This window comes from Nycticebus coucang, chromosome 6 (genome assembly GCF_027406575.1).
Source record: "Nycticebus coucang isolate mNycCou1 chromosome 6, mNycCou1.pri, whole genome shotgun sequence".
Taxonomy (NCBI): Eukaryota; Metazoa; Chordata; class Mammalia; order Primates; family Lorisidae; genus Nycticebus; species Nycticebus coucang.
Genome location: NC_069785.1, coordinates 116,106,603 through 116,133,573, shown reverse-complemented (window position 1 = coordinate 116,133,573; position 26,971 = coordinate 116,106,603). Strand labels below are relative to the sequence as shown.

General features: G+C 38.4%; 1 protein-coding gene across 1 annotated transcript; it reads right to left on the bottom strand.

Moving 5' to 3' along the window:
• Positions 1–45: 45 nt before the first annotated feature.
• On the bottom strand, positions 46–25,933 carry HOATZ (HOATZ cilia and flagella associated protein). The gene is made up of 6 exons (XM_053596108.1): positions 25,708–25,933; positions 25,165–25,203; positions 24,621–24,688; positions 4,095–4,154; positions 3,036–3,088; positions 46–152 (listed from the first exon to the last, which is right to left on the bottom strand). The coding sequence occupies exons 1-6, from the start codon at positions 25,931–25,933 to the stop codon at positions 95–97; spliced, it is 504 nt and encodes a 167-aa protein (XP_053452083.1). The 3' UTR covers positions 46–94.
• Positions 25,934–26,971: the final 1,038 nt, after the last annotated feature.

Sequence of the window (26,971 nt, the reverse complement as noted above, 5' to 3'; positions counted from 1 at the left end):
ATGGTTTTCCGTGATCTCATGCTCCTGATGTAAGAGGAGGTTGTTTAAAAAGTGAAGAGGGAAGTAAACCCTCCTCGACCACGCACCGAGCAGATTAGTCCAAGGCTTTGACTGCTTCCTGCTCCTCTTTATCTGACTCCGATGTCACTTTCCTGTTGGTAGTAAGATCATACAGTTTCAATACACAGAACTCGGTAGCTGTGAACACGATGCAGCATGAAAACGACTTATGAAAATTTCCTCTATAAAAATGAACAGTTGTGGATTCTGAATATGCATTAGGTTTTACAACCAAGTGTAAACTTTTATGTGGGAAAAGTGATTATTATACTGTGAAGTGTGATTTGAAGGGCCTGGGACTCCTCCTACCTCAGGAGTCAAACTCCTGAGATTTCACAATTGGTAACTGATTTCTTTGGCTTACCCACTGTTCCATTTAGTCAGCCTTCAGCTTAAGTACAAGTATTCCTGGGGTAGATAATAGATATTCTGCTACTAAAACCTTACAATGAATACACTCTCCAGTTCTTTCTGACAGAAGGGGACCCAGATTATCCTAAGAAGATCTGTCCAGAGGAGTTTGTAAGGGAGCATCTGTGTATGTAGGAAAGGGTGAAGAGCTGAAAAGAGGGGAAAATTAAAGTATTTTATAACTGTGTCTAAAATAGTAACAATTTTTAGAATGTTTGTAAATTACTGAATTGTATAAAAACATCACATTCTAAATTAGCTTATACTGAATTACACGACATTTTTGAACTAAATTTTTTGTTACAAATATTTTTTATTTTTTATCTTTATTTTATTTTTTATTAAATCATAGCTGTGTATATTAAGGCAATCATGGGGCACCGTGCACTGGTTTTATATACAATTGAAATATTTTCATCAAACTACAAATATTTTTTAAATTCCAACGTGTAGGAATCTAAAATCGTGTAGGCAGTGCCCTAGGATTTTGAGTGGCCTAATTTCTCATAGAGTTTATAATATAGTTATAGGGAAGACAAAAAGGTATGTGAAAAGTTAAATAACTTACAAGAGTTTACATAATTATAAAATATGGGCACAGCGTGGTGCATGATTAGTTGACCCTAGAATGATACAAACAGTACCTATAAGAATTTCAGAGGAGGATGATGTCGCAGTGGAATGGAATGGAATTCAAGGCTTCAGGATGGAGAAGAGAGTTAATACATAAAGGGAATTAACTAAGCATTTAAGTTACTAGACTTGTCTGTGCAAGCTGTGAAATAATGTCTTACTCTTAAGTAAAACTAGGAGCATTATGTTTCACTACAGGACAGTTGATGAGCATTAGTAGACAATATAGCCCAGGTGTTTAAATGATCTTTTCATTTTTTTCAGAAGTTTTTAAAGTTAGTGTAGACACATTCATTCTTGTTTAAGCATGTAACTTTAATAACATGAAAGGAAGTCAGCCTCAATACCAATGAAGAAGAACAGAAATTAATGGAATTTCTGTTCTTCCAGTAGAATCTTCATAGTTGAGCGCCTCCCTACACCGAACACCTCCTGAAGTTGACCTAATTTTCATAGACTGGACTTGCACCACATTTACTCAATGGAAGTTCCTTATGTTGACCAGTCTGTTACAGTCCCTGGGGTGGTCAACTGACAGACGCCCTACTGTAAGCTGAAGTTAATATTGAGTTAGCCACATTGGTTTTTGGTCATAATTCAAAAATGGAGAAATTCCTTTCTTATTTTTGTGAAGAAACATTTTATTATTACTATTTTACTGTATAATATATTAATGAATAGACCAGATTGCATTTTCTCAAATGACCAATGAGGCACATTTCTCTGATTCCCTGGAGAACTTCAGTCTCATCTGTCCTTTGGAGGATTCAGTTTCTGACAATGAGTGTGATATGCCCAGGAGTATACCAACGGTGCTTAGCAGGAAAGAACAAGTGTGATATGCCCAGGAGTATACCAACAGTGCTTAGCAGGAAAGAACAAGTGTGACATGCCCACGAGGATACCAACGGTGCTCAGTAGGAAAGAACATTTTACTAAATTGTTCTATCATGGGTCCTTGCTCAAGGTTTTCACTTTTTTCTGCTAATCTGGTTTTGTGTTTCTTCATTATTACTCACAGGACCTGGCAGAGGGATAAGGTCCGTGTGTTCCTGTGGAAAGTGCACAGAAGGGAGGTAGCCTTCTATCATCCTGCCCTCAGATGCCAAAGCAAGCTCTACTTCGCAATTACAGTCATCTGGTCGAGAAGAATACATAGATTCATGACAAACACAATATAAAGCTCCGTTCTGGATTGGAAATAAACATTTCAAGGTAGTTCTCTTTGATAGCACCCATTTTACTGCTGCTACAGCCATGGTGTTTCATACTTCTCAGGTGGTAGGAGAAAAGATGTTTTGAAGAAAAACTGCTTTTAAAATCTGCTTCTAGGCACACCAATTTTCATCCCTTGACTTGTCATTGTGAGCCCACCATCGTGTTTCACTCTGGGTCCTATCAGGGAAATTTCTTAAGGGTGGCTAATGATTTAACTAGTGCTAGCTGTTTCCTTTGAACTCTTCTAGAGCATGTTGCCTGTCCTATTCCCCCCTTATTCCAGGCATGAGGGTATTAACTCATCCCTGAGAGTTTGCTTCATAGAAACCCAGGATATGCCACTGGTGGGCTCAGAGCTGGTGAGTAGAAGACTTGCTGATTCTCTAAAGAAAGGGGGGCCAGGTATGGGTAGGGAAGTGGGGAGTGCTGAGGGGATCATGGCAGGTGACTGCAATAGGATGAAAGGGAGGGACAGAGAATCTGTGCAGAGCTTCAAGGCTGATCTGCTCTCCAGTTTGCACTAACTTACACTCACAAATTCCACAGACAGACCAGTGGGTACACAAGCTTTAATATCTATGAGGAGAAGATATTCAGGGCAAGAAACTCCTAATATAGCAGGGTGGATTTTTAGAAGATGTGAGGGTAAGAGGCAGAGTGAGAAAGTAAAGTAAATGAAAAGATGAGAATATTTCTGACAGAGGTAAACTTACTTTGCCTTCTGTACTTTGGCCCGTGGTTTATAAGGGAGAGAAATCAGTTCTTTCTGAAAAAATAAGACAAGAATCAAGAAGGTAAGGCTTTATTTTTTGCACTCACTGAAATTTACTCACTTGAAAAAAAATCTAATATAAAATCATCACCGAGTTTATAAAGACTAGCTTCTAAAATCTGGAAACTGTGGGGACAAAAATGTTCCAAATTAGGGAATTAGGGACTCATACAGTAGTATGCGTTTTGTATATCCACAAACTTACACAGTGCTATTATTATTTTTATTAGGTTTGTTTTTCTTTACTTAGTATTTATTTTTGTATGATCTGGGAAAGATAAATAATTGTAAAACAAATATTAGTATTGAATTTGCCCATGTTAATATCCTACAACTTTATAACATGTGGATAATAAACTCCACTGATGAGGAATTGGTCTCCGCCCTTTGCGCCCTCTTTGCTTGGGGACGCAGTCTGACCTGGGAGCCAGCGGAGATCCTGGCAGTGATGGATATCGTTTAAAAAAAATAAAATAAAATAAACTCCACTGACATGATACCTCATTTCTTTCTTTTTTTTTTTTTTAGAGACAGAGTCTCAGTTTGTCGCCCTGGGTAGAGTGCCGTGGCATCACAGCTCACAGCAACCTCCAGCTCTTGGGCTTAGGTGATTTTCTTGCCTCAGCCTCCTGAGTAGATGGGACTACAGGCACCTGCCACAACACCCAGCTATTTTTTTTTTGTTGTTGCAGTTTGGCTGGGGCTGGGTTCGAATCTGCCACCCTCGGTATATGGGGCCGGTGCCCCTACTCACTGAGCCACAGGCACCGCCCCAATATACCTCATTTCTTATGCTGGTAGAGTTGTAAACTCTGAGATATCTTTGGTTTATCAAGAATTGCCAAATTTACTGATGTTAAACTCTGTCCCTCTCATGTATATAGAGGGCTCTGGACTATGAGTATCTAATTTAAGGGGGTCAATCTTTAAAACCTTTGAGCATTTGGCACAGTTTAACCTGTCAGATAGACTAATCTGAATGCCTCCATAGTGCTCTCACCGAGATCCTTTCTTCTCTTTGTTTTCTTAAGAGTTGGAGAATCTCATCTCTTGTTTTAGCCTGTATAAAGGAAAAAAAATGGTTGAGTCTTTGGACTCAATTATAAAGCCTCTTGCCTTTAGGAGAATTCTTCTTGTATCAGCAGAATTTTAACATACTTTTTCATGATAGATTCATACTTTTTAATTTATACCAAAATGCAATTTTTATTCTAGAGAATGCTGTTTTACAGAATAATTTGGTTTTGATCCTAAATGTTTTTTGGGGGGGCTCATTTAATAATAACTAACTTTTATTAAGGCCTTACTGCATCAACTATGCTAAGAGCTTTATAGACATTAGGTCATGATTTTCTCATAGTAATTCAGAAGTTTGGCGCTATTATTATTCCATTTTACAAGTGAGGAAACGGAAGCTTAGTAAGTGGCAGAACTGGCTTTGATTCCACCTCCATTTGACACAAAGTCCGAGCTGTTGACCACAACACTAACTTGCCACGAAATAGTAGCAAGATGCAGGAAGAGCAAGCTCCCACGGCGCCGGCTAAGCCAGCGCGCTGCCAAGAAGGCTGTTCTGAGCTGCTTGCGTGGGGCGGACAAAGCCTATCCTCACCGCTCTCAAGACAGGCACATTCTCAACAAGTTAGGTACGTTTTCCTAAGCATAAAAAACTAATTTATATAAAGATGTATCAACATGTTAACTATAAAAACAGGCAGATAAAGGTTCAAAATTTTGTTCATAGAGTATTAAGTTTTGGAGACAGCTGGGCAGAAATCACATCTGGTGCATTGAGAGAACAAAAGAAGAACCTGACATGTAAAACTTGTAACTTAAATCACCAAATAAAATAAATTTTATTTATACCAGGCTAGAAGAAAGAAATAAGGAGTGAGAATAAGACACAGATTTGCCAGAGCCAAGTAAAATTCTAAGCCTTCTATCTAGTCCAATTTTTTTGAGCATTGTATGATTTTCCTAGGGCTGCTGAAACAAAGTATCACAAACTGGCTGGCTTAAAATGACACTTATTTCCTTTTGGAAGCTGGCAGTTTGAAATCAAGTGGTCAGCAGGGCCACGTTCCCTCTGCAACTTGCAGGGTTTCCTTGCCTCTTTCCAGTTTCTGCTGGGCCGCTGGCAATCTGTGGCACTCCCAGGTTTGCACAGCCCCCACCTCTGCTTAGTTGTCACGTGGTACCCTCTCTCTAGATCATTGTCTTCACGTGGCATCTTCTTATGAGGACTCAGCCATCCTGGATTGGGGCTCACTCTACTCCAGGATGGCCTCTTCTTAGCTAACTTCTTCTGCAAAGACCCTATTCCCAAATAAGGTCATATCCCGTGATACAGAGAGTTAGAACATCAAGATATATTTCTGGGGGGGGGGGCATATTTCAACCCATAATAAGCACCTATGATATATTAATATATTAGTAACATTGCTATGATAATGACTGAACAAAATATAATTCCTGCCCACTAGGTGTCTGCAGACTTATGGAGAAACAGGTGAATAGTTTTAAAAGTGTTATGATGGTGTTAGTATGGAGTACAATTAAAGCAACGAGTGAGGGCGGGGACTCAGAAGATGTCCTGGAGGAGGTGATGTCCGCACTTAGACCTGAAAATGGTAGTTGCCAGATAATGGAGGCAGGATAGGAAAGAAAGCTTTTGACGCAGACAAAACAGGGTGTGCACCGCAGCTGCTGAATTGCTAAGTAGTTCTTCAGGGCGATTTCCTGGTCCTGGTGGCATGGTGGTGAAGAAGGAAGAAACCTCGGGCGTGGTCCCTGGGACATGTGAGAGGAGGAACGTGCGCTGGGCAGCTGGATGGGCACGCTCGCTGGGTGCCTCGGCTTTCCATCCTTCAAGTCCTGTGACTCTTGTCTTTTACGAGCCTACAGAGTTTTAATTTATTTATTTTGACACAGGATTTCTACTTTTTCCTTGAGTTTTAGGTATCATGAATTACAGTGACTGAAAGAAAAAAATTCAGGGTACTTTTGAAAACTAAGCTAAGCGTCACCATACTTGTCCATTGCATAGATTGAATAAAATAATATCTGTAGATCAGGAGCTGGGCCATTTTCAATGTGGGTATTCAATTGCAGTTTCTTTTCCTTTTTTTTAATTAATATTAAATCATAGCTGTGTACATTAATGCGATCATGGGGCACCGCACCCTGGTTTTATAAACAGTTTGACACTGCGGTCATCTTGCAGTTTCTTTTCCAACTGTCCCATTACACGTGTACTCGACTGGAACTAATTGCTCTCCTACTTGATTACTTAGCACTTTATACCTTTATTGATTTTACTTTCCCTGCTTTATCTCTTGGTTGCTACCACGTCTCTTTCAGAATCTTGCTCATCCTTTCTTAGAGCTTAGCAGTACTTTGTATATGAAGTTCAATAAATTTTTGTTGAACTGAATTGATTGAGGCATGATGTATGAATGTAATCATGGTATCGTCTAATACACAATTATGAGTCTAAGCAAAAAAAAAAAGTTTTAGGAAGTGAAATCAAACGGTGGGAAAGTTTAGTTCCCATAAAGTCCCCTACGAACAAAATTACATGATTATTTTCCGTGTAACTATTGGGAAACTGTAGGCAAGTTATATTGCTATATGCTTCTAATATAAAAAGACAAATAATTAGTTACAAGATTCAAAAGTAATAATAGAACAAGAAATATATTCATTCCTTTTTTTTTTCTTTGACTTCAGGTTATTCAGGTTATTTTTTATTACAGTAGATTTTTGTACCTAATCAGTTTTATTATATGACATAATAAGCTAAAAACAAAGATTTCAAATGTGATTTGATTTCCTGGGAATAAATAACAAAAGTACCATAAACAACTGTCATCTAAACAAAAACATTGTGGACTATTTTGTTTAGATTCAAAATGAAAACACTCTGGACTATTTTAAGAAATCTCTGCCAGGGCTCCGTGCCCATAGCTCAATGAGTAGGGCGCCAGCCACATACACTGAAGGTGGCAGGTTGGAGCCTGGCCCAGGGCTGCTAAACAACAATGACAACTGCAACAAAAAAACAGCCAGGTGTTGTGGTGGGTGCCTGTAGTCCCAGCTACTCAGGAGGCTGAGAGAAGAGAATTGCTTAAGCCCAAGAGTTGGAGGTTGCTTTGAGCTGTGATGATGCCACAGCACTCTACTGAGAGCAACTTAATGAGACTCTGTCTCAAAAAAAAAGAAAGTAATCTCTGCCAGGAAAGCTAAATACAATTCAGTAGTATGAGAAAATACTTATAATTTACATCAGTATGAAGCATAATTTATTTGTTAATGTTATAACAATAAAAGGATTCTCATTTCTAATCCTAGGTGTCTGGGTTGAGCTCGTTAATGGAATTTTATTTTTGTAAGACATTTTAATCATTTAATTAATTCTTAAAATAATACTATAAGGAGGTCAGAATTTATAATATCTTAATATTAAATATTTACTTATATTTATACAACATTTTTATTTACATTTATACTATTCCTAAAAACGTAAATTATGGAATAAAATCAATTCCAGGAAGTTATGATGTGCTAATATATAAATTTAATGTCTCATAGAGGGTTAGTGTATTTTATTGTCATGTTAAGAATGAAATTCCTTCGATCTCCCTTTTTGGCTTTTCAGAGACAAAAAACTTGGTGGCAACATGGATTGGTGAAGTCAAACACAACTGGGTTTGAATCCCAGTTTTCCTGGGTGATTAAAGGTAAGAACTATCTTAACTGTTTCTCCTGGCTTCTCTCCTCCCTCAAACCATATAGTAATCAGTAAACTACAGAGTTCAAGTTTGTGATCTTGGGTAGATCAAAGAACCACCTATCTGAGTCTTGGATTTCTTATCTCTGAGGAAGGTGGTTATGAAAATGGGAGATATTACAACAATTTCTTTCTTTTTTTTTTTTTTTTGAGACAGAATCTCACTACATCACCTTGAGTAGAGTGCCATGGCGTCAACAGCTCACAGCAATCTCAAACTTTTGGGTTCAAGCGATTCTGTTGCCTCAGCATCCCAAGTAGCTGGGACTGTAGCTGCGACTACAGGCACATGCCACAATGCCTGGCTATTTTTTTGTTTTTTGTTGTTTTTGTAGTTGTCATTGTTGTTTCGAAGGCCCGGGCTGGGTTCGAACCTGCCAGCCCCGGTGCATGTGGCTGGCGACCTAACCACTATAGGTGCTGAGCTACAATAATTTCTTAATTGAATGTATAGTATATAGTACCATTTAACAGATGGTAGCTTTTATAACACTATTATTACTATAAGAGACGATTTTTCTTTCAACAATTTCAAAATGTTGAAAAGAGTGAGGAAAAAAAAGAGATGAATGGATTGCCCGGGTTCTGTGTATAGGAGTGAAGGCATTTGGATGAGTCAACCTCTGACCTACAGATTAGTTGGTGAAGACTGTTGGAGAAAGCAAAGGAGAAAGATGGAGGGATATGTCATATATTATTTGCTATTAAATATGCAGTGCAAATTCCTCTGTCTACAAATTCTCCACTGTATTATAAACTTTTCCTTAGTTAATCCTCAGTTATAAAAAAGCTCTTAACAGCAGATTTTATAAGAAAGGCCCTTTCTTCTCAAAATCTGGATCTAATATGAAACTTGATTTCTTCCTTAGATTATAATTACAAGTTTTAGACTGAAATAGTCATTAAAAATAACATGAGGTAGTGTTCATTTCTCTGATTATCTCTCTACGTTACCAAAAGAAATATTCTCAACCACTATAATATGAAAGCAAAATTACTGAATGTAATTTTAACAATGTCTTAGAGTATTGAATTGATTCCAAAATCGGCTCTTTGCTTAGTTACCTGGCAATCATCCCAATACTTAGAGAATCAAGAAACTCTTGAAACCAGTATGGTATAGTAGTTAAGTACCTTGGCACCACTGTCAGATGGACCCAGGTTCAAACCCTGTCTACTATTAATATACTTTAGCTGCGTGACCTTGAAAAAGTCACATGTTTCAGCTTCAGCTTCTTCTACTGTAAAATGGGAGTAAACATCGTTCTTTTAGCACAGTTGTTCTCAGGATTAGATAATAATGTGAGTAAAACACAATGGACACAGTACATAGTCATTCTCAAAAAGGTTATCATTATATAACGAGAGAAGCAGATGGTCTGAGAGGAAAAAAACATAAAGAAAATAGACTAAGAAGTGTAAGGGAAAATACTTAAATGAGAATTAAAAAAATTTTTTCCTTGTATATAAATGCTACACTCATACATATGTTCATGGTACAAACATCGGAAAATGTGAAACAAAAAGCATATAAAGGAAAATAATGTTTACATAAGTCCACTGCTAAATCTAAAATCTTAATGGAAGTTTTAAAATTTAAAACATGTAAAAAGTTCAGAAGAAACTTAAAGAAGCTCCAAAATAAATAATGTATAGATTTAAAAATAATACATCACGGGGGAAAATGCAGCCAGATGAGCTGCGGGCTGACTTAACAATCATAACATGAAAAATATGCTCAGTGATGAAAAGAAAAGAGGATTTGGATTAAAAATAAATGGAGGTTGGATGCGGGCACTCAGCCTATAAGCCCAGCACTCTGAGGCCACAGTGGGAGGATCAGTTGAGGCCAAGAGTGTGAGGCCAGCTTGGATGATGTAAGGAGACATAGTCTCTACAAAAGAAAAAAAAATAGCCAAAAACCAAAATTGTAACAACAACAAAAAAATTAGCCAGGTGTGGTGCCAAGTGTTGTAGTCCCAGCTGCTCAGAAGGACGAAGTGGGAGGATGGTTTGAGGCAGCAATGAGCTATGATGACACCCCTGCGTCCCAGCCTGGGTGACAGAGCAAACCCTGTCTCTACAAATCAAAACCAAAAAAAAAAAAATAAATAAAAGAAATGGAGATATGGAAGTAGGAATGCCTTTAATGATGCTGGAAGATGGTGATAAGCCTTCCTTGACCAGAATAAGTGCATGTTTGGGAGACCTTAGGATTATAAAGGGTAGAATAAGTGAATGAGGTCGTATTGAGGACCCTGACAAAAAAATACCGCAGGTTAAATTTGATTTAGTAGAATATAGGAACTGTGTTTTTGATCTTAATATAATTCAGTTAGAAATTTTAAAAAGCTAACTTAAAAAGGCTTCATACATTAGAAATTTAAAAGCATACTTCTGAATGATTCATGAGATATCTTAGAAATCAGAATCAAAATTTTAAAATTCTTAAAATGGGATAATAATGAAAATACTATATTGCCTATGAGATATAGCTAAATTGGAACATTGAGGGATATTTATAGCTTTAAATTCTTGTATCAGAAAAGAAATAAAATGGAAAATTAAGAAACAAAGTGAAAGGGAAGTAAGTTGAAGGAAAATAATGACTAGCCCAAAACTGAAGGAAGAAGTATTAGAAATAAATTATGGATAACACAGAAAATAAAAATTTCATAAAAGACAATAAAGCCAAATATTGGTTTTTAAAGAATACTATTAAAATAGATGATGTCTTTGCCTGATGACTTTTAAAAACCATGCAAATGATTAGAAATAAAAAAGGGTAATAACTAGGGATGGCAGAGATTTAAAAGACAGTTGAAAACACTGCAGAACTTTTACACTGATAAGTCTGAAAATGTAGACGTAATGAACAATTTTCTAGAAAAAAATAACTTAAACTGGTTCTAGAAACAAAAAACAAGCCTGTCTACCCAGACACATAAACAGACTAAAGGAGCAAAGCAACCCTCGGTGTTACACAGAGGAGACCCATCTTTATCATCTCAAGTAATTTCAGTTACTGTTTAGCCGATCATTTGGGTTAACTTGGGTCTAACAGCTGAACTAGTCACCATTTCTAACAGGGCCTTGGCCTTAGTATACTAGAGCCTTTTTTCTAGGTTTCCAAAGGATATATACAGGTGGAAATACTGCTTTCCCAGGTGATTTTTTGATACAGTTCTAGCTGAGAATCACTTCCAGACTTCCAGAGTCATCGTCAGGCTCACCTCTTAGCCTACACTTGTAGAGAGAGGCACTGCAAAGGATTAATTAACTTTGTCTACACATTTTTGCTCTGTGATTAAAATTTCAAAATGTATCTTCGGTGGTAATTTTTCTTTTGCACATATGATTAAGGGAAAATATTGTTAAGAGTCTCCTTTTAACAGTATGGGAACCAGTCTTGACTGTGTCTGTTAATCCGAGCGTGGGCACTTCATGACTGTGCCTTTAGGAATCTAGTCATCCTCTGAGGTTTACCACTCTCGTCAAAGCATTTCCTAACGAGGGCTATATATAGTCATCACGTGGTATAATGGACACTGAAAACTAAAAAGGGAGAGGGTGGGAGATGAGGAATAAAAACCTACCTATCAGAATCAATGTGCCCCATATTCCGGTGATGGGTACACAAAAGCCCTGATGTCAGCATTACACAATTCATCCATGCAACAAAAACCACTGGTATCCCCTCAATCTATTGACATTCAAAAGAAAAGCATTTCTATTTAGTCCCAAAGCTTATTTTGTACCTACTAAAATTTTATTTTTCAATCATGGGTTGGAAAAAAAAGAAAAAAGAGAGGGAAAGCAGAAAAGATTAAAAAATACGCTTTCATCGAGCAACTACTGGTGTAAGAACTTGTGCAAGTTCCTCACAAGTTATGTCATTTAATCTTCATAACACAGTGAGATAGGCATTATTATCATTACCTCTTTGCAGATAGAAGGAACTTGACCACACAAAAAGGAACACCTTTTCTTGGGGTCACTTAACTAACCAGTAACTGCCAGAGCCAAGGATCCTCCCTCATTTCAGCTTGTTTGACTGCCCTCTTCAAACACCAGAGGTTTAGGGACACATACACAGTGACAGAGTAGTTTCTTCATTCAATCTTTCTTCCAAAAATGAAGAATGAATTAGGAATAACCATGGTGAAGATGACAAATACCGTCTGTGTTCTCACAGAAAAATTTATACTCTAGGAGAAAATTTGTGTTATGAGAATACAGGGCAGGGGAACTGACCCAGCTGGGGGCAGCCTCGATCAAAGTGAATTTACTTGTTCCATGGTATGACATAGCACTTTGCAGAAAGTGGGTAGCAGGTAAATAGTTGAATTACGGTGCTACTGATAAACTGATGAACTTTCTAAGATTTTATTTAATGTAAATGAATTATTTATGATAGGATTTTCGATTATAAGTTAACTATAAAATGGGAATTTTATACATTTAGAATATTACCTATATAGAACCAAGGTTCTATAGCTTAAAAACATTATCTGATTTTTATTTTCTTGAGGCTCCAGAATTTAATTTTTCTTTCCTTACCGATGATCAGGAGTTACCTGTGCTATAGGAGTACTGAGGACTTTCAGTTCTTTTTCTACCCAGAATCTTAATCCTCAGTAGGTTCTGTTCTGTGTCGATATTACTACTGCAATCTTGAGTAAGGTGAGAATTATGATTGGCTTACAGTAAAAGTATTTATCAGTAAAAATCTCACATTTAGACTTGATTTCAAAAGGCAGTATGCAGCTCTTGGCTGTTGATTTTGGTAACAGAATGCTTCAGCTATGAGCCTACTATCCATCCTCTGTGCCTAAGAACTAAAGTTTCTACGTATTAATAGAGTCTATAACTGCCATATAGTAAATTTATATCAGCTGTAAAAATGAGATATAGACCTGTTGGACCTCAAATGATCTACTATGCACTTTAAAAGACAGGCTGACTAATCGGTGAAAAGGCTTTCTCCAGTACTAATCTGATTTTAAAACGTAGGTCTAACTGCAGTAATCTATGGGAGTGGATGGAAGATGTTACAGGATTATTAATCAGAGAAAGGAAGAAGGCTGACTTGTAGGAAAATGACGCAGACCTAAGCACCTTTCCATACCTCCTGGAAATTGCTTGGTCCTGGCTCAATTCCTAGCTCTGACACACATAATTTTAATTTAAAAAATAACAGCTTACTAAAATGAGGAAAACATGCCAGCCATTACATAAGAGGGAGTCAATACAATTTTTCTCAAATGCAGACAAATCTGAATTTGTCTGTTGCGAGGACGAAAAAATTGCTTATTTTCTTGGTGATACTATGTTTATTTTAATGGAAACTGAATAATAATTGCTTTTGAAGAGCATAGCTCTTGTTTTAAAACATTCACACATAAAAATGCGTGCAGGCCAGAAGTGTAAGTAGGTTAAAAAAAAAAACAACCCTGCTTTAAAGTTGCTTTAAAAGGTAATAAGTAAGATTTGAATTTTAATGTTGAGAAAAACATGAGCATAAATAATGTGTACTACATTTTAAAATTCAATAAAATGTATATATAAAGGATACCTCTCTTTATATGATTGAATTATATACTATTGACGATTCAGTCCACTTAATTATTAAAGCTTATCCTTAGCAAACAGCAGACTATTGAGTCTTTAGGATTTTCATCATGGTGATGGTCACACAGATATGATGAATGGGTAAATGGGACTGACCTCATCTTTCAGTTCTGTCTTTCCTGTCCTGCTCATATGGCCTTAAAGGGAGGGTGGGGGATTCTTAAGCTTCATCACTGGTCCATTCTTTGAGTTTCTACCCCATGTATTCCCCACCCTGTTTGACAGCTCTACCTGCTTATAACTGGACAAGTCTTAACTAATCTTTTCACCTCTCCTTCCCCCAAGAACCCTCAAGCCTGACCTTCACCTAAGGCTCCTTGTTGCAGAGAATGATACCATCCATCCTGTTCTGCAAGCCAGAAAACAGATCCTCTGCTGTGCCTCACCTGCCCTCTGCAGTATGTAACTTGAGGAATTTACCTCCTAAATATCTCTCAAATTTATGTAGCCTTTCCCACCCCACCCACGTCACCCCATCCTTATCCACGTCACATCACCTCCACATTGAAGTTTTGCAATGGCTTTCTGTCTCGTTTTCCCACTTTGCTCTGGACGCTCAATCTATTTTTCATATTACAGTCTCTTGATCTTCTTCCAGCAAGTCTGATATCATAATGCCCAAATTTCAAACCTCTTAGTGATGTCTCATTGTTCTTACTGTGGCCTAACCGACCTCAGCCACACTGGCCCTTTGGCTTCTGCAGGGCACTGTGCCTCTTTCCAGCTTGCACCAGCTGTTCTGCTGCTTGGACACTCTCCTGATGCTCCCCACTCCCTCCTTCCAGCCTAGTTAAGGCTCTCTCTTCCTCCAAATCCCGGCCTAGTCAGTCTTTGCAGAAATCCTCCCTGATTCTCTTGGTTGGAAGAATACCACCCTATCAAATGTTCTCCTAAGATCACATATAATTCTTTCACGAATATTTCTCTCCCTGATTATACATTGTAAGTTTCATCTAAGGGCAGAGTTTTTATCTATTTATTTAGAAAGAGTCTCACTGTGTTGCCCAGGATAGAGTGCTGTGGCATCTGCCTCCCCCACAGAAACCTCAAACTGCTGGGTTCAAGTGATCCTCCTGCCTCAGCCTCCTGAGTAGCTGGGATTACAGGCACCTGCCACAACACCCGGCTAGTTTTTCTAATTTTAGTAGAGATGGACCCTTGTTGCTCAGGTTGGTCTTGAGTTCCTCATGTCAAGCGATCTCCCATCAGCCTTCCAGAGTGCCAGAATCATAGGTGTGAGCCCCTGCACCCAGCCATTTTTATCTTTAAAATGTATTTTTTGGTGTTTATTAATATTATTATTAAGTACAGTGCCAGGCACATAGAAGTGCTCAATAGTATTTCTTGAATGACTTGCACAATTCTTCCAAAGCAAATTCTCCTAACTTTGAACCTATGATTCATCTTACTGTTGAAGGATTTGCTTGGACCTTCCGGCTTGAGCTTGACATTGACTTTTCAGCTTTGACCATTAACTTGTCTAAGATCTCTTTTAAAGCCTACAGAGTTGACAGTTGCTTCTGACCAACATTCTATGAGGTTTGCTTGATCCCATCAGTGCAGGGCCCCCTGTGTCCTGAGTGAAACCCAGACGATGTCCAATCCAACCTGATGTCTGTAACCTACACTGGGCTATCTTACCTGTTGGCAATGTTTATGATTAGAAACCTCAGAAAATGCAAAGATAGTACAGAAAACATTGTAACCAAGGTTAAAAACTATCTTTTTTCCTTCTGTTTTTATTCAGTCCTCTAAAAATTTATCCTTACAATAAAACTTTGAAAGTTTAGAATCTATCCTAATGAACTTCTTTTTTCTAATAAATTATTAAATGAAAATATCCACATTTTCCTTAAAAAGTTATTTAACAGAGTTTATATCAACAGTAGCCAAAAAAGTAAAAATAATTGTAGTTAGGTCAATTTATTTGTCTCATATATTGATGGTTCTAAACAAGTTTTCTGGGGATGGCAGTAAGAAGTGACACAAATGTTTAATAATGTGACTGGATTTGGGGAAAGCACGTATGCTCCTGGGATTTTGCTTTCATTACTTTTTAATTTTTTTGGATAAGCCTCTCTTTTGCACCAATGCTCTACTGTATGGAATATCATCCTGTCTCCTGTGTCCAATTCCAAGTTTCGGTCCCTTGTCAGACATTCCAGTATTTTCTACTCCTGGCACTACAGTCCAATTTCCATGGCGAGGTTTCTCTTAAATGCTATTAACCTTGGCACCATGTTTGTAGACATCTGTCCATGTTTTTCTGGGATCACTTCTTCCAGAGAACATACATACACTGCTCTGTTCATCTATGGGGACTTTCCTCTGTGACCTGCAGATGCGTGTCCCATCCATGTCTGTTCCTCCTATATCCTCTTACTCACCTGAAGGATTTGCTTGGACCTTCTGGCTTGAGCTTGACATTGAACGACATTGAATATCTACTGAATAGACATGTCTGTGATCCTGTGAGGCCTGTGGGTCTTGGTTAACACTATGATGGCCTGCCCTCCTATTAAATGAGTGCCTCATGTGATGTCCAGCTCAACGAGCTAGACTATCATGCAGGATCCTAGCCCAGACAGGTTAGAGCATCCATTTCTTCATTCATAAGCATTTATTTGGTAGGCACGGAGATCACCTACTATTTGTCAGGCCCTGTGATTTATAAAGTCAAAAAGCCCTGGCCCTTCTCCTCAAGGAACTTAGAATCTGCAGAAGAAATACATCACCTGCAACACAAAACTTTATTTCAGGGACAATGTCCCGGAGCACAGGGTCCTATTGAAATAGAGACGGGGCACATATGTCAGACTGGGGAATAAGTGAGGGTGAGAAAAGCCTTGGATGTGACCCCACTGACCTGCTCTCAAGTACAAGTAAGTGTTAACTAAAGGAAGGAATGGGAGAAAGGCTTTCCAGGCAGAAACTTTGATTCAGTGCTATGGAAGTATGAAATACCTTGATGGTTCTTGGAACTACAAGTGGTTCAAAATGGCTGAAGTATGAATTGGATTTAAAGGGGGATGGTGGTAGCTGACGCTGGGGAGGTGTGGCTGGAGGCAGACAGGGAAAGATTTTATATATTAAACTGAGAGTCAACTAATTTTAGGAGTACAGTCAATTCTCATTTTTTATCATAATTATACTCTAGATAAAGTTATAGCCACCACTGAAGTAGTGATTATTAAACCCTTGCTCCTAGGTTGCTGTCAGCTTCTGCTCACAGTATTTCATTAATGGAACAATGTATAACCTTGCTTATGTGTGGTTTTGTTTAAAAAACCTTATTTAAAAATACTGTTGATTTATCAGTATTGAACTCATGACCTAAAAGAAGCTTATCTAGTGCAGATATTAAATTTTTCTTGCCTTTAGGTACCCCAGGCAGTATGCTTCAACATACAGAAGCATTTTAAACAGAAAAATTACATATACACACATGCACAAAGAAAAAAAACATGGCACTAACTAGCAGAAAGATACTTGTTTATAGTATGAGAACTTAAAAATGAAGGCAGAACATTACTTTGTTTGATCTCAGCTGGGGTTGTGTGGGTTGGGCACCTCAATTTTTTTTACCCCTTTGTGGTAAAAATGACCACAAAAGTGCCTCAAGTACAGACTTGGGTGTTTCAAATAAATTGTAGCTAGTAGGCAAATATGCAAATAAGGAATTCATGAATAATGAGAATCTACTATATTACCAACACAGTGGTTAGGGAACTGCAAAATTTCAAGAGCCAAGTAGGCAAATGACTGTACCAAATATATAAATATGGTATCAAATACTTATCACAGAAAATGATAGTGTGAAATAAATACAGATACATAAATCATTTAGCCTTATTATCTAGCTCTAACATAATTGGTATAAGGACCTTTTCATTTTGCCTGTACTAAAGACAAAGGATAAACATAGATTATGGTCTTAACTTAGGTGTGTCATGATTATTCTCTGAGTTACCTGATCCACAGACTAAATCCAGTTCTGCAATAAATGATTTGCCTTACTACTTGTAAGGTGTTTAACTAATTTGAAAAATAAGGCTTCATGTAACTTGAACCAAACTGATACTTCTGCATTTATTTTAAAAAGCACATGATCATTTTTGCTTCATTTCATGTTTACTAGTTTTATTTAATAGTATCTGATGGTTTAAAATGTTTTTATTTTGTCTTAAGGTGAGGTGTATACAAGATACAGTACATATAGATTTTTGGAAAAAAGAGGCAGAGATGCATTTGAGGCATGGCCCTGGTTAACTCCGCGGCTGGGTCTACATGGGGGAAATGCCTTCGGTATTTGATCTTGGGTCTCATTCCTATCTCAAGTATATTTTCATGGACTAGACATTTCACTGAAGAAGATTTATGGGAAAACTCATCTATCAACTGCAAATGTTCCTGAAAATTGAACAATTTTTTTAAAACAAAGTGGTACTACAGATGATACGAAAGTAGCCACTGTTAGTGGCTATTTAAGTACATGTAATAGAGTATCTTTTGTTGAAGAGAAAATCCATCATTTCCTATTGGTATGTATTTTATGAAGAAAAAGAAATTTTATAAATTCAACAGAACCTCTGTAAGTTGACCACCCAAAGGGCTATAACAAACTGGTCATCATTTGGAGGTGGTCAACATAAAGAACTAGTCCTACTGTTCTGATAAGTGCATGTCCAGCCTGGGAGAATTGGGTCAGCTCAAAGAGGAGGTCAGCTCTGGAGGGTTGACGTGCTACATTAGAATGCGATAGTAAAACTAAGTCAGGGCTGGGCACAGTGGTTCATGTCTGTAATCCTAGCACTTTGGAAGGCTGAGGTGGGAAGATCGCTTATAGCCAGGAGTTCGAGATTAGCCTGAGCAGGAGCAAGACCTACTCTCTACAAAACGATAGAAAAATAAGCCAGGCATGATGGCATGTGCCTGTAGTCCCAGCTATTTGGGAAGCTGAGGCAGGAGGATGGCTGGAGCCTAGAAATAAGAAGTTGCAGTGAGCTATGATGATGCCATTGCATTCTAGCTTGGGAGACAGAGGAAAACTCTGACTCAAAAAAACCAAAACAAAACAAAAAACAAGAAACAAACCAACCAACAAACAACAAGCCCTATCTAAAAGCCAGGTAATTCTGTTACTGGGAAAATGTAAGTTTGTCTAGGAAATCAAGCCCTATCATTTTGACACAAAAGAGGATTTGCTTTTCTCTGAGCACTGTGGCAATGACAGAGGAAATTCCCTACATCTTTGCTTTGGCTCTTTGAAGCTGACTTAGCGTGATTCAGACTATCCCTTTCACTACATTGAAAGTGTAGGATAGTGGATAATAATGCTGAAAAGTTTCCCACTTTCATGATTTAGTGTCTAAAAATACACCTTTGTGTATTTTTCTAAAATTCTTCTTCTAAGAATATAATATATCCTCTTCATCCAGGGCTCCAAGACCCCCTGTGGATGCCTGAAGCTGCAGGCATCCTGAACCCTATTTATACTGTTTTTTTCTATAATACATGCCTACGATAAAGTTTAATTTATAAATTAGGTACAGTAAGAGATTAACAACAATAACAAATAATAAAATAGAATAATTAAAACACTATGATAAAAAATTATGTGAATGTGATCTCTCTCCTTTGGCTACTCAGTGACTAACGTGGCTATGTGGGACAAAGGGATGATTCACTACCCCGGCAGGATAAAGGGGGATGGCCGGAGGCTTCCTTTTGCTGCTCAGAGTGGCATGCAGTTTAGAATTGATCAATTGTTTATTTATGAAAGTTTCCATTTAGTATTCTTAGACCATGGTTGACCTCAGGTAACTGAAATCTTGAAAAGTGAAACCACAGCTAAGTTGGGCTACTGTAATATTCTCTTTATAGTATGTCTCGCTCCTGGTTCAAGTGCCATTATAACAAACTTTTGAGGAAGATTTATACTACGGTTAGTTTTGTTCCTATAGGATGTATAATAGAACAGATTAAAACCCCATTCCCAACAAAGAATATATCTAACATGCTGTTCTGCAGATTATATATTTTCTTGGAAAAGCCTTTGGTTTATAATCATTCCTGTTAAAACTTTAATTCCAGATGGACATTTCCAAATACATGTTATGTATATGATTGCCTTAAAATATAGCTCTAGCCAGGTGTGGTGGCACGTGTTATAGTCCTAGCTACTCAGGAGGCTAAGGCAGGAGGATTACTTGAGACTAGGAGTTCAAGTTGGCCTACGCAACATATCAAGATCCCATTTCTGAAAACCCCTCCCAAAACAAACAAAAAAAACACCCAACCTACTCTTCTGACTTCTTTTTCCCAGCAAATGAATTATTTATAATTCTTTTTATAAGGACATAATCAGCTAAAGAGCTTTCTTAAAGGTGGCAAAACTAAAAAGGAAATGAGTTTTATGATTTCAAAGAATTAGCTGACTATTCATTTATTATAATGTCTGCAGACTACTTTAGAACTCTCAGAGGAAGAATAATGGTCCAGTATAGTGGTACAAGATTTCCTTTATGGACATAGTAAGCCATCTAAGCTTGACAGACTCAATGTCTTTGATTTCCTGCCAGAGATATCCATCACAGAAATATAGTTGTGATTAATAGCATTTTGTCCACTAACCAAAAGCATTTATTATAATGTATACCTAGAAAATATTCTAACATGGAGAATAACATTGAAGTTTTAAGGAACTTTAGCAACTGAAAAATCAATATTCGTGAGGAGAGAGGGCAATAAAGACACTTTTAGGAAAGAAGGAAGATAAAGTTTTAGGTTTTCATTTATTTTAAGGAGAAAGTTAGATGAATAAACATTAAAGAGATTTATAGGCAATTATTTTTCTCATTTTAAGATGAAAATTATACTTCGAATTTACTTATCAATGTATATGTATAATACATGCAAAAGATTCTCTTAAATAGATTATTGCATATATATTTTTTTTATTTTTATTTATTTATTTATTTTTTTTGTGGTTTTTGGCCAGGGCTGGGTTTGAACCCGCCACCTCCGGCATATGGGACCAGCGCCCTACTCCTTGAGCCACAGGCGCCGCCCAATTATTGCATATATTTTATTAGTTAAAAGGCTACCTTCCCCTTTATTCATTTATTTTCTACCATTAAGCTAAAAATTCTAGAATGGTGGTAGCGGCAATGCAGAGAGAGTACTATAGACTTAGAAAAATTGTGGTTTCTGAAAATAGATTCTGTTTCAAAAGTTACATGGAGTCACATTTCCTCCAATTATATCCAGACCCATTTGCTACAAGCAAAACTGAGAAGAGAGAGGACGTGCTAACAGATCAGATTTGGGGAGTATTCTTGCAAAAATTACCTGCCTAGAAAAGTTTGCTAAATGAATCTACATGGAAAAGCCCAAACAAAATTGAAATATCACTATGTAGAGCTCCTTACTTCAATTATGCATTCATTTATTCAATCAACAAATATTTCCTGAGTTTAAATAACCAGAAAGGCACCAGGTTAAGCAAAGAAGACATGGCCTGTAGTCTCATAGGGAGCATTTGTTGAGGGTAAACTATGTGAACTGTGACCAGGCATGATACATACTTTATGTCAACTCGTGAGATGGATTTCTTTCTTTCTTTTTTTTTTTTTTGTTATTTCTCCTTTTGTATATGAGGGAACTAAGCATCACAGGGGTTAAACAGGCTGCTCAAACAGTAAGTGGCAGATTTAGGCTTCCAAACCCATCTTGCCTCCAAAGTCCACTATACTATGGTAGCTGTAATGTAGCAAGAAACATGCACAATTGCCAACAATACAGATCAGAGACTATAAAAATCGCAATAAGAGAAGATGTGGACCTGCATGGGAACGCTGAGAAGGGAGCTATTCATTCTGTTTGTCTCTGTAACCTCTGGGAAGGCTTCGCAGAAGCTGGCACTTGAGCTAGCCTTGAAGGCAAATGGGAAGAGGATGTTAGCTGGTTGAGGAAACAGCTACGGTCCTAGGGCTGGAATAAATGTTTGTCATAATTGTATTCATATCCTAATTTTGAATTTTAGAATAGGTGACAACATTTCTCAACAATGTTCTGGTTAGCAATCATTACAAGGCAGCAAGTCTCTTATGGAGTTAATTTTATGGCTTTGGAGTTAGGGTACTGGGCTTCGAGTCTGGGCATCGAGGCTCTGCCACTTATGAGTTGTGGGAACTTTGGAAATCATTTAGTCTAGTTTAGTAAAGTGGTAAGCATCATGGGCTATTTTAAGGAGAATATGAGTTTAGCTTAGTGTTTACTACATAATATGTACCAGTAAGTTGGCTGTTGTAAATATTGCATTGTAACATCTCAGGGTAGCTATGAGAACATTCAATTATTGCAGGATTCTCTTGGTTGCCCCTTGGCACCCTGGCATTGTTTGAATAGAACTGTGTGGTACAATATTAAGTTTTCCATATTCAGAAGGCACCGTTTTAGTAACATTTTCTTTCCTACAAGCTCGCTGTTTTGTTGAGCCTCTTATCTTCTATTCTCAACAAATAGCATCAGTGGCTGGGCATGGTGGCTCACGCCTGTAATCCTAGCACTCTGGGAGGCCGAGGTAGGTGGATTGCTTGAGCTCAGGAGTTCCAGACCAGCCTGACCAAGAATGAGACCCCCGTCTCTACTAAAAATAGAAAAACTAGCTGGGTGTGTTTTGGGCTCCTGTCCCAGCTACAGGGGAGGTTGAAGCAAGAGGATCACTTGAGCCCAGGAGTTTGAGGTTCTATCCCTGGGGCAAAAGAGAGAGACTCTGTCTCAAAAAATCAAAAAACAAATAGCATTATCTGCTCTACTGCATTGCAGGACCCACTTGGCTTAAGGTACAATTTGGCAGATACTGTGCATGTTGAGGTATAGCAAAAATATATTTTTCCTAGTCATCAATTTGGTGGCATATATTTTCTTGGCACACTATACAGAGTGACAGGGAGCACAGCTGAAGGGGGCGAGTGGCAGGAGAAGTAGATTATGGTCAGCTGGAAAGGAATTTGAACATGCTGAGTTTGGTCTAGATCTTGCAGAAAACAGGCAGCCTTGGGAGGAGAAGAAAACAAAAGTAGGGGAGCAGCACAATCATATTTGGCTTTTTAATTTCATATTAATATGAGGGTACAATTTTTTAGGTTACATTGTTCTCACTTTCAAGGTAACGTTCAAGTGGTAGAAGAGCCCTTCACCCAGGGGGCATACTGAACACCCTATATTTGGATTTTAAGAAGACAACTTGTGCACATGAAGGGACTGCTTTGCATATTCTCTGCCTGAAAACTCCATCCATCCTTCAAAACTCAGCACCTTTGGGAAGGTTTCTTGATTTTGATGTCCTTCAATGTGTTCTCATAGCATTATGTGCATACATCAGTCATAATAATAGATCATAATTATAATAAGAATCATTTGTTTGAAGATAGGGTCTCACTCTGTCACCCAGGCTGGAGTGCAGGGGTCACATTATAGCTTGCTGCAACCTCAAACTCTTGGGCTTAAGTGACCCTCCTACCTTAGCCTCTCAAGTAGCTGGGGCTATAGGCATGTGCCACCATGGCTAACTTTTCTATTTTTGTTTTTGTTTGTTTGGTTTGTTTTGAGACAGTCTCACTTGGTCACCCTCGGTACAGTGCCATGGCATCTTAGCTCACAGCACCTCAAACTCTTGGGCTCAATTGATCCTCTAGCTTCAGCCTCCCAAGTAGCTAGGACTAAAGGCACCTGCTGCAATGCCTGGCTATTTTTTTAGAGACAGGTTCTTGCTCTGATTCAGGCTGGTCTTGAACTCGTGAGCTCAGGCAATCCACTCGCCTCAGCCTCCCACATGCGTACCTATAATCCTAACTTTTTTATTTTTGGAGAGATGAGGTCTCCATCTTGCTCTGGTTGGTCTCAAACTCCTAGCCTCAAGCAATCCTCCCACCTCAGTCTCCCAAAGAGCTAGGATTAAGGCATGAGCTGCCAGGCTTGGCCTGTGTGGTATAATTATTGACTTTAATTGGCTATTTCCTCCTCCAGATCGTCAACTGCTTGAGATCAGGGACCACATTTTAACTTTGTATCCCCAGCATCTAGCACAGTTTTCACACAGCTGATAAAAATTGATATTAGTTTGCTTTTAACCTACCTTTTATTTTTGATCCCTTCCTAAAATGAAATAAAATGAAATTAAACTTCCAAAAGTCCAATGAAGTTGACTTACAATGATTTTTAATTCGCTGCAAATTGCCTTTTCCCCCGATAAATTCATGTATAAAAATATGGTACATAATATCCTAAGGAAAGAAGAAAATGCTGACTAATTCTTTCTTTCTTTTTTTTTTTTTTTTGAGAAGAAGGAAAGGGCAACTATTTCTGATCACCCAATTTGTTTGAAGGAATCACCTATAGGCTACAATGTTCTGTACTTTATGTAGAATTCCTGATAAGCCTTTCAGAGTTTGCCAATATGTCTAATGGTTAAAGACATTAGGCCAAAATGAATCTTCTGTCTTTGCTTTTATGGTATAGGAAGAGTTACAGGAATAGAATTTATCCATTAGCCAAACAAATTGTCTCCATAAATCACTGTATTAATTGCTGAATTAAAGGCTGTGCCACTCTCATCATAAGCAAACCATGGATGTTGCCAAAAAGAGATGTGTGCTTAGTTGGTTTGGTCACATTATTGTGTTTGATTTCAGCCTGTAGTCAGAGTGGGTCTAGATGAACAACTCATTCTTCTGATCACTTAATTTTGACCTACCACGACAATCAATTCTGTTTAATTTTTCCTGTTCTTACAATATTTCTGTTCTTAGACCACCATATATGGTTTGAGGCCTTACTGTATGGAAAAATGTGTGAATCTGCTTTTCTCCATTTCTCTCCTTTTTTTTGTTGTTGTTGTTCCTGTACCTCTTTGGGCTTTTGCTGAGATTGAGAATAGTCAAAATGTATTCCTTAATCTTCAATTAAAGTCTTAAGAGGTTTTTCTAATTTGTTCGTGCTGACCCACTAGAAACAGCAGATTTTTTAATACATATGTTAAAAAAATCAGGATTACTTGGAAATTTAATGAGAATCAGATCATCTTCTGAAATATTGGCCTACCTTTTGAAGATACTTGGCTTTCTCAGATTCCTGAATCTTTAGGGCTTCAGTAATGAGGTCTTTATTCTCTAAAGGGATAAAGTCAAATTCAATCTGAAATAATTTGTCATGATTTTATAACAACATTGATGGTAAAATAGGATAAGGGTTAAAAGGTAACACATAGTGTAGGGAGGTAAACACAAATACACGCGCTGTGTTGCGAAACTTTATAAACCAGATTCAAAAACATCGGAGACTGAATTAATTAGGTATGGCTGCAGGAAACCTCTGCTCTCTTTAGATGAGGAAACCTGAGTCCAGAGATGAGAAAAGGTCTCTAAAGAGAACATAGCAGAGATTCCAATTTCCATCTTCCTATTTAACCTCTTAGAGAAATTTAGGCGTTTTATTCTGGATAAATAGGATGGTCCCTGAAGCAAGGTCTTTAGGTATGCAATTCCGAAAGTTATGCCAATGTGTAAAGTTGTACCCCCATACTTACCACCTATTTCTGAATAACCTAGGAGTCAGGATGTTGAAAGGCATAAAACTTAGCACTTACTGTCATTGTCGACTTGAAAAGACTGTGAGTGATTTTTCTCTAAAAAATACAAAAGGAAAGTAAAGAAGTGATTGGAAATAGTACAACATTAAAGGCATTTGAATTTTCTGTACCTATGAAAGCTGCCCGGCAACAGTTTCCCAGCTGAGGCCTCAGTAAAGGCTTCCAGGTCAGAGAACCCGGTTCTTACTGTTGACTGTGCCTTCAGCTTTCTCTAGGGTTTCCCTGCTTGAATTCAGTTATATATATTACTGTTCTTTAATATCCTTGCAGCCAAAGCAAAACACCTCCTCAGATTATTCTATACTGTTTACCAAATAGATACCACAGTTGTAAGGACACTTAAAATGTATTTCTAGATGTAATAAATGTACCACTGATTCTTTGGGGGTGACAGGACTATTGGGAAGGTTCAGGAACTACAGATATTTTATATATATTTGTGTATGCCGGTCAGATATTTGAAACGAGATTCTTACTTTAGAGTTAGGTGGGGCACCTGCACCCCCCGGGGGTCCTGGCGGCCACAGCTACTTCACTCACCAGGCACGCTGCACCTGGAGGACCCGGCCACCGGCAGCCGCTGGCTGCTCCCTCCGCACAGCACCAGCTGAGATTCGTTAGGGGGATACATCGACGCCGAGATCCAGAACTGCTTCGCCAAGTTGGCATCCTGTTCCGAGGAGCCGGCGAAGACCAGCAGTCCAGGGGAGCAGATTTCCTGCGAGTCTTTTTGGCCGCCCAGACTGCCCTTGGGTCCCGTTTCCATGACAACCCAGGACGCCTCTGCAAGCTCCCTCGCCCCTCCCCCAACCCTGCCCCTCGGAGACCCTCCCAGTTGGTAACAGCCACAGCCACAGCCACAGCCTGAAGCGGCTGGTGTCCAGGGTAGGTGTTGGGGTCTGGCTGGCGCGCGGGCGGTCCGAAGCCACCTCTGCCGCAGTCACAGGCTTCCGAGTCCAGACGGGAGAGTCAAGACAGCAACTCAGGGAAGCGTCTTGTCCTGTCAGAGGCAGTGGGGAGCATTCCAGCCCCTACGTAGTCAGCCTGCCCCACCTGAAGATATCTAAATAAACTTTAAATTCCTTAGCCCCATCGTCCCAATCCCCGCTCCCAGACCTGATGCCGGGGCGCACAGCACCCGCTATAAAGTACAGAGGCCTGAGGTCGAGCACCCAGCCCAGCCCGGGGAGGGAGAGGCCTGAACCGGGCCAGACCTAATAGTTTTAGTGATTCCCGCCCCCCATCTGCCCCAATCCTTTAGACAAATCTTAGGAAACAAGCTAGATTTAAATTGTAACTGCATTTAAAAATCATTTCGACTAAAAGTTGCCCAGAGGGCAAGTTATGATTGCTACTAAAAGAAGGGACATATCTATAATGAGAGAGCATCAAGTCCCTTTGTCAAAAATAAATTATTGCTAACGGATTCTTATATTAACCTGTGTGTGTGTGTGTTTAGCTTTCCTGGGAGATTTTGTTAACATAGTAACAATTTAATCATTTCAGCAACAGAATAGTTGTAACTATTGTTGGCAGGAACCGAGATGGCCAGCATGAAGCTGATTTAGGAAAGGAATGGACACAGGGTGAATTTATTTTTGTATGGCGCTTTATTCTTTCAAAATACTACTAACAATATAGCTTTATTCTTTCAAAATACTACTAACAATATAGTTCACAGTTCAAAAGTTGGTAAGCACAAGTACACATAACATAGATAAATTAGCTAAGGAAAAATAAACTCACTCTCCAATGTATCTAATTCATTTTGTTAACAGCCTGAGGGAATATTGAAAGATAAACC

Bases quoted from the DNA above. Each gene is read 5' to 3' on its own strand.
- HOATZ (XM_053596108.1), bottom strand. From the start codon at position 25,933: ATGGAAACGGGACCCAAGGGCAGTCTGGGCGGCCAAAAAGACTCGCAG. The intron at 25,204-25,707 runs GTGAGTGAAGTA...TGTATTTTTTAG, and splicing joins CTCCAGGTGCAGCGTGCCTG to AGAAAAATCACTCACAGTCT. The intron at 3,089-4,094 runs GTGAGAGCACTA...TTATTTTTTCAG, and splicing joins AAAGAGAAGAAAGGATCTCG to AAAGAACTGATTTCTCTCCC.